The sequence below is a fragment of the Elgaria multicarinata genome, chromosome 20 (assembly GCF_023053635.1).
Source record: "Elgaria multicarinata webbii isolate HBS135686 ecotype San Diego chromosome 20, rElgMul1.1.pri, whole genome shotgun sequence".
Classification (NCBI taxonomy): Eukaryota; Metazoa; Chordata; class Lepidosauria; order Squamata; family Anguidae; genus Elgaria; species Elgaria multicarinata.
Window position 1 is genome coordinate 15,936,720 of NC_086190.1, and position 12,215 is coordinate 15,948,934.

Genomic DNA, 12,215 nt, shown 5'->3' on the forward strand with positions numbered 1-12,215 from the left:
ACTGTTCAAAACCGGGAAAACCCCTAAAGAATTGCTGGGAAAAGGAAGGGGGGAATTTGGCGAATATCTGAAAGCCGGTGTGGGATTCAACACTCCTGTTCTACACTCTGACGGTGCAACAATCATGGTGTTTCGTTTAAAAAACAAAAAACCTTGCTCAGCTAATTAATTTATTTACACATTGAGATGCTACTGGATTCTGTTGGTGCGCAAGACGATTCAATCCCAGGCTCCTTACAAAGAGGATAGAGAGCGAGATGGGTTTTTTTTCCTTTCTTTTTTTTAGAACCAGAAATTTATTGTAGCTCATACTTTCCAATCGCGACCTATTTACCAATATACACATCTGAAACGTTAGCTCCATGATGGCTACAAACGGCGTCAGAAAAAGTTTACAACCTTTCAGCATTAGCATTTAAGAAGAGAGAGAGAGATTGAGAGAGAGAGAGAGAGATGATCAGGTTTACAGTCTCTAAAATACAGCCGCTACAGTGACGGTATAACGGGAAAAGGAGCGAAGAGTTTTCTACACAGTGACATTGACACACAGGACAACTTGGACATCAGTTAAAAGTTCCTCCCGGTTGTTATTTTTTACTTAAAACCACCAGGTATGTTACCACGTCGGAGTAGTCAAAACCAGCTTCCCTTGCCCGTTTTAGAAATCTAATTTTTTACAGTTATAAAAAGAGATGGGTACGGGAATATAAGATTATTTATGTGGGCTGAAACTCCCTTGCTGTCAGATCCACCCCTATTGTTAAAAAGGCACTCCTGAGACCCGCTTTCCTCAAAGGACGTCCTGCTGCTAGACTGTATGCTAGGGGTGAGAGAGAGAGCCCGCTTTGCATTTGGGGAAGGAAAGAGTGGCCCTGGGCAGGATGCTTATCCCAAGTGAAACCTTTGGTCCATCAAACTCCATATCGGGGCTGTTCAGACAACACGCTAAGCCATGATTAGGCTGCTAACCCCTTCGCAGCAAATGGTGAGCGAGCGTGTTTAAACCGTGGTTAGGTAGCCAACCATGGTTAGGAATGGTCCATACGACAGACAGAGGGCCTGTTCAGATGGCGCACTGAGCCATGGTTAGGCTGCTCGTTGCCCACACTGGCGGGCAGCAGCGCTCCAGGCGGTTCTTTCCCCAGCCCACGCCTGGGGCCGCTGGGGTGCAAACCGTGCTCCATCACTGAGCCCCGGAGCCTGGCCAGCTCTTTGAGTTCCGTTTTCGGGGGCCCTCTCCCATCTGCCTGTACCCTGAAATCTCCCCCCCTGGAAGAAAAAATAAAGAGAAGGAACAGCACAGCAGTCTGCATTTTCTCCCTTTGTGCTTTTGGATCGGAGCCTCAAAAGCCTGTCCTGGTAGAGGGCGGCCGGGAAGGTTCTTTGCCACATCATCCCATTACTAGGGCGTATTTTAGTTGGCAAAATGGCGGAGGGAGCTGTAGTTTAGCCCTTCCGCACCCCAAGGAATAATCCACTGTTAAAAAAAAAAAAAGCAGCAAAAAGTGACGAACTCAAGGGTCTCTTAAGGAAAAGTTTAAACAGGAAAAAATCACCGCCACCCCCCCTAATGAAAAGCCCTCAGCTCACCTGCACCACCGGGGTCATTGCTCGCTTTCAGTGGCTTTCGCAAAATTGCTTTGGCCCCTCCCTCCAAACCTCGGGCGGCTTTCCCACCCACCCCGCCTCGGGACGCTTCCTGTCCACCCGCATCCTGAAACCGTGCGTCTCGGAATAAGCGATGGTTTGGTGTCGCCGTTTAGAACAGAGGAATGAATCACGCACATTCAGTGTAAACTATGGCATCACTTCCCGCCCGCCCGCCTGCCCCCCGGATCCCCACCCACCCAAAATAAAAGCTTATTAAGAGACCCATGTCCCAAGTTAGCTGTACAAGGAGAGGCAGGGGACGATTCGGAGTGCTTTGAAAAACAGGAACGACGCCCACCCTGCAGAAGTTGAACCGTCAACTTCACCAGCATTGTGTCGGCCGGCGAGTCTTACAGCCGGGCTGGTCCTGCATCGTGGCCGTTAAAATCAACTGAGCCGCCCGCTTGAGAAGCGTGAAACCGGAAAGCACCGAGACCTTATGTTTGTACAAAAGACACCTTGGCCGCAATCCTACGCACATTTAGACGGGAAAAAACGTCCTGCAACTCCCAGCATTCCCTGGCTAGAGTTGCAGGACATTTTTTTAAAAAAATTTTTTTGCCTAAACACGCATAGTATTGTGCCGTTTTCAGTTTTAAATTGCCCGTCCCGGAAACCGAAACGCAAAAGGACCCAAACCGCGAAAGGCAGGAGCCGTCGGGACGCAGAAAAGGGAGTCCATGAAGAAGCATTTCTCTATGCTAATGAAACTTGCCCCGTGCTTCTGCGGCAGGGATTTCAAGAGGACGGGGGGGGGGGGAGAAAGAAAACCTTATCACTACGTCATGCTGCATGATTTGTTTTTAAAACCTTAGCATGGGTTATGTCCCCCCCCCCCCACGCCCGTGTTCACTACCACAAGTGACATAATTACATAATCCCGATATATTTACAAAATATTAAAAAGTCTTGTTAATCTTCTACATAGTAACCTCATTCTGCCACTTTACACATGCACTAGAGTTCGGGGGGAGGAAGAGGAGAGGGGGGGGGGGGAGAGAGAGAAAAGGAACGTCTTTTATAAAGATTCACCGGGAATGAAATGGGTCACAAAACCTGCCTCAAAGCAAACCCCGCCTCAAAAAGAAAAGTTAACCTTTTGTCACTGAATGATCTCGGCATTATATACACACACACACACCGCCCCCCAGGAAAGCATGAGAAAGGAACCAAGCTGAAAGTATAGCACCCGGGCCAGAAATGAAATTCAGGACATAAACACACCCAACAGTCTAAGCGCATGTGCGATGGCCGTCGTGTCCCGTACAGTGAGAGGATGCCCGGAGTGCGCCCACAAGGCAGTCCCTTGCGAAGCGGGAAATAAAAATTAAAAGAAGAAGAAGAAGAAGAAGAATCGTCGTTGTCCAGTCGTTGCAGGAGAAGTGAGGGGAGAATAGGTGCTTAAGCTACGTTTCTAGAGGCCAGGGCTTTGGGTGGGTGTGTTTTTAGGAGACTAGCTGGGAAAAGAGAGATGGAGACATCAGGATGGGGGGGGGTGTCTTGTGTGTGAGGAGTGGGGGTGGGTGGGTGTCAGGCTGTGTCGGTTGGCTCTGCGGGAGCCGAGCGCTTCGCTTGTGCGCCCTGGATCCTTGGGAGCAGTGGAGTGTTTTTGCGGCGGAGTCTTCTAGAACAGAAGAACAAACAAAAAAGGAAAATGTAGACAGGACACAGCGTTGAGACCTGGGATCAATAGGTGAGAGTGGAGTCGTCCCATTCTAGCTGTTGCTGTCTATTAACGTTCTGTTGGTCTTCTTCCTGCTCTCCCTCCTCTTCCTCCTCGCTGCTTTCCGACTCGGCGCTCGTGATGTCGTCCTCTTCCTCGCCGTCTTCGCTCTCCTCCTCCTCCTCTTCCTCCTCCTCGCTGCTGTGCTGGTCCTCGTAGGTCTGTCGAAAGAGACGCCGAGTTAACATGAGCTACCCGGTGCGACCCTGGACTCCTCGTCCCTTCTGCGAAAGGGACACATCTCGGAAGAGGTTGGCAACATGCAGGCCCAACCGGGGGGGGGGGGGGGGGGAGAAGGAATCGAACCTCTGAAGTCTGGTCAGCCTCAGGACTTATAAACAGGCATTTCAGAAAAGACAGGAAAAAGGACCAGTGAATGGATAGACAGAGAGAGACAGACAGACAGACAAACACACAACACAGACAGGGACCGGCTTCATACAAAACACTAAGCCATGACTGGTGGGTTGAGTGTATGTTGTCGAACTGTGGGCTGTCTGTCGAACCATGATGTACTGAACCCTGGGCATTTTCCGCAGGGTGAAGCATGCCGTGTGGCTTCAGCTGTTGGGCGGTATAGAAATGTATAATTTTTTTAAAAAAAATCTCAAACGAGCCACCTTGAGAAACCGTGGCTTGTTGTGGGATTGTTCAGGGTGGTTTAACAAACCACACCGTTAACAAATCACCCCATGGAAAATGTCCTGGGTTCGGACAACACACCAACCCACGGCTCAACAAACAAATAACCCACGGTTCAACACACACACACACAAAAACCTACGTGCAACCCCTGAGTGTGGGTAAGTGTGTTGTGCGAACAGCCGGGTGGGGCTCCCTCTAAAAAGCTGTCGGAAACTCCAGCTGGTCCAGAACTCAGCTGTTAACTGGAGTCCTCCATCCTGAACGTTATCAATCGCCAGGACTTCTAGGTTTCTGCTGTCTTCCAGTTAGCTTCCCTGTGCAATTTGATGTGCCGGGTTTGGCTTATAAAGCCTTCAAGACCAGCCCCTCCTGGGCCGTGCAAACGTCCTTGCCAACGGAGATCTTCATGTGAAAGCTTTCCCCTGGATGCCCCTACTCTGGAAGCAAAACAGGCAGCTTCCGGGCACGGAGCCTTTTCGGTGGTGACCTCCTCACTGCAGAGATTGCATCCTCTCCCCAGAGGCAGTCGCAAGGGGGCTGCACTCTTTTTATATATTTAGCACGGTAAGTGAATGATTTATTTACACACGCAATCAGAGAGCAAAAAGTCGATTTGCCCGACTGCTCACTCTGTAGCGGATATTATTATTTTTTAGCATTTTATATGTTTACATTGAAGTTTTGTTTGTTTTTAATGCAGTCGCCAAAGGCTTCAGATATAGAGCAGTGGTGAAGAGATACAGCTGGCATCTCACAGAGGTCTGGTTGCATGAAGCAAACAGCAGGCCACCTATCAAAGTACAGGGCCGGAGGAAGCCCCACCCCGTCCACTGGACTAGGGCCTTGTCACTTGAAGTTGGAGAAAACGACGGCGTCGGAGCCTTACCTCCATGGGGTTAACGGTAATGGTCAACGCCGAGTCGTCCCAATCCATCTCGTTCTCCTTCCCAGAGTCCTGGTCCCGCATGGTTCTCTGGTGGGCGGCTCTGATCCGGAACACTCCCAGGATGATCATGAAGACCAGGAAGCTGACGCAGACCACAATCACCACTGTGGCGGTGCTGGGGACGACTAGGGATGGCAAAGGGACAGCGAGAGACAAGGCGGCACAATTAGGCGTGCCTTGAAGAGGAAGCGAGGGCTTGAGGTTCCAAGCAGGGCCGGCGGGGTTGGGCACCTGCCGGGGGACCACGCCCCAGCAGGGGCCCATTGAGAAAAGCCCCCTGGACTTGCTCCCCCTTTTCATCATCGCAACCTGCTTGTTCGCCTGCCTCTCGCTCTGGCCCAGGCAACGGTGGTGGTGGTGGTGAGAAGGTAGAGCAGGAGATGCCAAGGCCTCCTGGCTCCCTGGCTCTCTTTGCTCCCTGGCTCTCTTTGCTCCTTGACAGGTTGCCAATATATTAAGTTGATTGGGTATTACAGGGGGTGCAGCAACAAGCACACTTGTTTAAGAACATCAGAAGAGCCCTGCTGGATCAGACCAAGGGTCCGTCTAGTCCAGCACTCTGTTCACACAGGGGCCAACCAGCCGTCAGCCAGGGGCCAACAAGCAGAACATGGGTGTAACGGGACCCTCCCACCCATGCTCCCCAGCAACTGGGGCACACAGGCTTACTGCCTCAGATACTGGAGACAGCACAGAGCCATCCAGACTAGCAGCCACTTATCCCACTTAAATTTGTCTAATCTCCTTTTAAAGCCATCCAAGTGTGGGGGGCGGAGCTTGGCAGCCATGGCGGTGGCAGGTTTCTTCTGAGGCTCTGAGCGGCGTTGCCGGAAAAAGCAATTATCTATTTTTTAATGGGCATAAATCTTTGAGCAAACGACAGGAAATGATTATAAAAGCTATCGGAGCTGGAAAGTGTTGAGAAGAGCCGATGGGATGAGGTGAGCTTGACGGAATGTCTTTATAAACTGCAGAGGCGAAACCGAAAGTAACATGATTGATGTCGCAGTTTGAAAAGAAAGAACTTATGCTTGTTAGACGTTGATCTGATTTACAGCGATCCTCACTTCTCATCCTTTATCTTAAGTTGGAAAGATTGAAATACTGGCTTTGAAGTTGTTTGCTGTAATCTTTGTAAAGTGGAAAGTGGAAGCTGTTTGCGGTGTGCCGAGAAGGGGGGGGGTGAAGGGGAAGAAACAGCATTCTGTGAGGGAGATGTGGGATTTTGAGAAACTGTGAATGATTGGATCTGATCCCCTCTAGTGAATGCTGTTGTGAACTGAATATATTTCCTCCCCCTCGGGAAGAAGGTGGTGTGTTTGGCACATAGAAGAGAAGCCAGTAAAAGTTGCTAAGGAAGTGGGGGCTCTAAGATTTATGCCCTACTCAGAAGGGTCCTATGTCCAACATTAAAAAAAAGATTAAGAAGTGGGAAAAGTTGAATAGACAAAAAAAGAAACCTTCAAATCATAATTTAACCCACCTCTCCCACCTGGAAGATACAGCCCCTGGAACAGACCAGGAAGACGAAGTTATAGACCCAGTTTCTTTGGATACAGTACCAAATAAAGAAAAGAATATGGCTGAAGGGGGAAAAGCAATGGACAGCAACTTTCCCTCCCTAGCAGAAATTAAGGCAGTTATTGTAGAGAATAATATCATCATTTTTAAAAAAATGGATCTGCAAATGAATGAATTTAGACAACAAATGCGTGTTCTTTCGGATAAGACCGCAGAAAACTCGGATAAGATCAAAGAGATAGAGGCAAAAGCGGAATTGGACCAGAAGAAGCAAGAGGCCTTTGAAAAATCAACAAATATTCAATTTAAGGAATGGGAATTATGTCTGATCGCCTTGGAAGACCAATCTCGTAGATCTTCGTTTCGAATAAAGCAGCTGAAGCAGATACAAGGAGAAGATCTTAGAGAAATCATTCTGAACTGGTTCAAAGAGCTGATGCCGGACATCCCAATAGATGGATCGGATCTGGACCGAGTCCACCGCGTGGGGGGGCAAAACTACAAAGGGACTAGAGATATTTTGGTGAAATTTGGTAACTATTATAAAAAAGAGCAAATCATGAAAGAATTGAGATCTTTGACCCAGTTACAATATAAAGGCAAAGCAGTGCAAATTTATAATGATCTTTCTCAACATACATTAAATTGGAGACGGAGTATTAAACCAATAACTGGAATGTTAATGCAGAACAAAATTCCATACGCATGGGGTTACCCGGTTTTCTTAAGATTTACATATGGGAGGAGGGAACACAGAGTAACCTCATTGGATCAAGGTAAAGAATTGCTGAAGAGGCTGGATCTGGATGGGGAAGCAAATGGGGCTGGAGTGGGTGGGGGAGAGAATGAGGCTGGGACATCTGGAGAGTAAGAGAATTGTTAATTATGTTTGGAGATAATTGCAAATAGAAATGCTAATATAGAAACCTGCCGGCCAGGCGCAGCACTGCCTCCCCCCCCCCCTTTAAAGTAGATGGCTGGAGTACTAGACTCACGGGGATATGGGGGGGGGATTAGAGTGGGGGGGTGGGGAGGGGGGGAAGGTAGGAGAGGAGGGATTGGGGTAGGAGGGTGGGGGTTTTATGTATGGAGTTTGTTTTTTTATGTAAGCAAGTTTGAATTGCTGAGCACAAGGGATCGGAAGAGATTTCAAAAGGGTGATTATGGATAAAAAGATAAAGGTATCAACACTCAATGTTAAAGGTTTGGGGGCAGTCGTGAAAAGGAAGAGAATAGAACAAATGTTTAATAAAGAGGGATCAGATATTATAATGGTCCAAGAGACACACCAAGGCTCCGAGAATTCGAATATGATAAAATTAAAGTGGTTAGCCTATTATGAAAAGTCATTAGGGACATCGAAAAAAAATGGAGTGGCCACTTTGATTTCAAAAAAAAGTGGGTTTATATTAGAAGAAGTAAAAAAGGATGATAAGGGCAGATATCTTATGTTAAAAGGTAAAATTGAGGGAAAGGTCTATACTTTGATTAATGTTTATGCCCCAAATGAGAGGCATAGAGAGTTTTTTATAAAGTTGTTTAAAGAAATAGAAGAATTTAAGGAGGGGTATGCTATATTAGCTGGGGATTTTAATATGGTTATGGATAATAAACGGGACAGGTCAAATCCCACTAATGTTGAAAAGAGGAACAATATGACTATATTGAATAAATTAGTAAAAGAAAATGATTATTTAGATTCGTGGCGTTTACTTAACGGGAATAGGCCTGGATTTTCATACTTTTCCCCAGTTCATCATACATACTCCAGGATAGATTATATATTTGTTTCAAAAGATTTTGCAACGAGGATTTGTAAAATGGAAATGGGGGTAATAAAAGTAACTGATCATGCCTTGTTAAGTTTAGAATTTACAGTTAAGAAAGATTATAAAGAGGCATATAGATGGAAGCTGAATACAAAGATATTGAAATATAATAAAATAGTAGATAAAATTCGGAAGGAACTGTCGGAGTCATGGGAAATTAATGAAAAAGGAGGAACAGCTGGGTCAGTCATTTGGGACACCATGAAGGCTGTAGCAAGAGGAATCTGTATTAGAGAAACATGTAGTTTAAAAAGACAACAACGTGCAGAACAGGAAAAGTTAGAGATAGAAATTAAAAACTTGGAGGAAAGATATTGGCGAGTTAAAGATAAATATAAATTAGTGGAAATACAAGCTAAGAAGAAACAATTAGAAAATTTAAATATAGAAGAGATTCAAAAGAATTTAATGTATATGAAAAGGGAATATTTTGAAAACAGTGATAAGAACTCGAGGTTGCTTGCCAAGCTCACACAAAAAGAAAAAGGGAGGAATGGGATAGAAACGTTGAAAGATAGCCGAGGGAATTATTGTCATGCAATGAAAGCTAAAATAAAAATTTTTCAGGAATTCTATCAGGAATGGTATAAGGGTAAAGAAATTCAACAAGAAAAGGTGGAGGAGTATATTGGAAGGTTTATAAAGAAGGGAATAAAATTAGAATATAAGGAGTTAATGGAGTCAGTAATAACTCAAAGAGAAGTTGAAGAGGTTATTGATAAGTTAAAAGTTGGTAAATCACCGGGAGCAGATGGTTTGGGTCCAGAATATTATAAGGTCTTCAAAGACTGTTTAGTTCCAAAATTAATGGAACTTTATAATAGGATATTATCAGGAGAGAAGATACCTGAATCATGGGAACATTCAGTGATAATTCTGATCCCAAAACCAGATAAAGATTTGACTAATCCCGATTCTTATAGACCTATTTCTTTAATAAATCAGGATGCTAAAATTTTTACATCTATTATGGCCAAACGGCTAAATAAATTTTTGGCAGAATATATAGGAGCAGATCAATGTGGGTTTGTGGTAGGAAGGCATATGCATAATTTAGTGGGTAGAGTTTTAAATGTAATAAATGTAATAAAAAAAGCAAATATTAAGGCAGGTATTATGGCATTAGATATTTTTAAAGCTTTTGATTGTGTGAGCTGGCAGGCACTAAAGAGTATTATAGATAAATTGGGATTTGGAAATAAATTTAAAAATGTAATAGAACAGCTATATTCCCAAAATACGGCGGTAGTGGTGGTAAATGACGGACTTACTGAAAAGATACGACTAGCCAGAGGAACAAGACAAGGATGTCCGCTCTCGCCGGTCCTGTTTGTAATGGTTATGGAAGTTTTGGCGAAGGCACTAAGGGAGGATGAAGAGTTAGAAGGAATTGGAGAGGTAAGGGAAATAAAGTTAAACATGTTTGCGGATGACACTTTATTGACCATTAAGAATCCATTAAGAAAATTAGAAAGAATTAAATATCAGTTGAGGGAATTTGAGGAAATTACAGGGTTAAAAATAAATTGGTCTAAATCAGAGATGATGTTGTTTAACTATACCAAGAAGGAAGAAAAGGATGGGGAATTTAAGGGAATGGAATTGAAAGTTAAGAATGAGATTAAATATTTGGGAATTAAAATTACAAAAAATGTAGAGAATCTTGAAAAGGAAAATTTAACGAGGTTAAAGAAAGAGGTATTAGAGAAATTGGAGAAATATAAAAGATTAAATTTATCTTGGTTCGGAAGAATAGCCTTAATAAAAATGAAGATATTAGCTAAAATTAATTTTGTATTTAGAATGTTACCTATAAAAATATCAGAAACCGAGATAAAAAGTTGGCAAAATATTATTAATAAATATTGTAATGGAGAAAAGAGAGCAAGAGTGAATAAAAATAATTGGTACCTAAGCCAAAAAAAGGGGGGAATGGGTCTCCCAAACATAAAATTATACTACGTAGCAAATAGATTAAGACATGTTGTAGAAGCAATTATGGGAGTAGGAGATTTATATTGGATGGAAGAAAAAACCATAAATAAGGTAGAGATGAATTTGGAGAATGTTTTTTTTAAAGACGGAGGAAGAAAGTGGGTTGGAAGTATAGATAATCCACTCCTGAGGACTCAATGGGAAATTTGGAGTAAATTTAAAGGGAAGCTGCTTCCGAGCAACTCTCCCTTAGCACCGATAATAATGTTAAAGAATTTCCCAGAGGATCTAAAGGGTAGATTATGTAAAATATTAAAAGAGAAAAATAAAATAAGATTAAAGGATTGGGTAAGAGATATTAAAACAAGAGAGGATATGGAAAATTTGTTAAAGGAGAAGAAGCTATCTTGGTTAGAATATGGTCAATTAGAGCAATGGAATAAAAAGTGGATTAAAGATAATAGAATGTGCAGAAAGATGACGAGGTTTGAAGAATTAGTAGTAAGTAAGGAGGAAGGGAAAGGAGGGAGTATAGTTTCAAAAGGATTAATGAGTGAAATATATAAAATATTGTTAGAGAAGGAGTTTAGAGAGAATACAGAGAAAATGGTTTGGGAATCAGATTTGAAGATACAAATAGGGCGACAGAGCTGGGAGGGACTATGGAAACAAAGAGTGTTGAGAAGTTTATCAGTAAGAATAAAGGAGAATTATTTTAAAATCCTATGGAGGTGGTACCTAACCCCGGTTAGATTGAATAAGATAAGTGATCAACATTCAGCAAATTGTTGGAGAGGTTGTGGGGAAAAAGGAACGTATTTACATATGTGGTGGCAATGCAAATATGTACAAAGATTATGGAAGATGGTGTTCTCAGAAATTGAAGAAATAGTGGGAATGAAAATAGAACAAACACCAAAAATAGCATTGCTGTCACTATTTGAAGATATAAAGTGTGGAAAAGGAACTATAGAGCTGATATCGAATTTGTTGGTTGCAGCACGACTGATGGTAGCTAGGAACTGGAAGGTCCAAGGGGAATATTCTATTGAGGAATGGTACAAAGAAGTATGGGATATAGCCATTAATGATAAACTGACATGTAATATTAAGTGGAGAAAAGGCGTAACTAAAATAAATGAGTTCGAAGGAATTTGGAAACAGTTCCTAGTGTTTGTGTTTACTAAGGGAAGTGGGAAACCACCAGCAGAAGAAACGATTAGATTTTGGACTCAAGAATGATCCCGAGGTGGGGGGTGCACTTTTATGTTAAGAACGAAGATGTTGTAGTATGATAAGGTATATGTAATAGTTTTTGATATTTGTACTCAACAATCATTCAATATGTATGCAGCAGATATTTGATGTTTTCTTTTCTTATTGTGTTTTGTTTCAGTTATATTTTGGTAATGTATATCTATGTTTATATAGTGTTGAAAATGAATAAAAATTAAAAAAAAAAAAAAAAATAAAGCCATCCAAGTGGGTCTTGCGGTAGAGAATCCCACAAGCTGAACTCCGTGCTGTGTGAAGGAGTCCTTCCTTTGATCTGTCCTGAATCTCCCGCTGTTCAGCATGTCATTCCAGGATGATGAGAGAGGAGGAAATACCCAGCCCCCTCTCCACTTTCTCCACACTAGGCACCATGTTGTACACATCTATCATGTCTTCCCTTACTCAACTTCTTCCAAAGCTAAAGAGCTGTAACCTTTTCTCATGGGGGAGCTGCTAACATCAAGGGAAAGGAAAGGAACCTCTCGTGCCAGCACTGAGTCACTGCTGACTCCTAGAGGGACGCCTGCTTTCGCTGACGTTTTCTTGGCAAGCCTTATAGCAGGGTGGTTTGCCATTGCCTTCCCCGGTCGTTATTACCTTTCCCCCAGCTAGCTGGGTACTCATCTTACCAACCTCGGGAGGATGGAAGGCTGAGTCGACCTGAGCCGGCTGCCTAAGAATTAGCTTCCGC

General features: G+C 43.5%; 1 protein-coding gene across 4 annotated transcripts in view; it reads right to left on the reverse strand.

Moving 5' to 3' along the window:
- Nucleotides 1–3,144: 3,144 nt before the first annotated feature.
- Nucleotides 3,145–12,215, reverse strand: part of CLSTN1 (calsyntenin 1) — a 72,484-nt gene continuing 63,413 nt past the window's right edge. For all 4 annotated transcript variants that reach the window (XM_063145545.1, XM_063145543.1, XM_063145544.1 and 1 more), the window contains 2 exons: nt 4,905–5,089; nt 3,145–3,534 (listed from right to left, as the gene is read on the reverse strand). In XM_063145545.1, the coding sequence (XP_063001615.1) occupies nt 3,337–3,534; nt 4,905–5,089 (383 nt within the window). In that variant the 3' untranslated portion in view covers nt 3,145–3,336. The remainder of the gene's footprint in view (nt 3,535–4,904; nt 5,090–12,215) is intronic.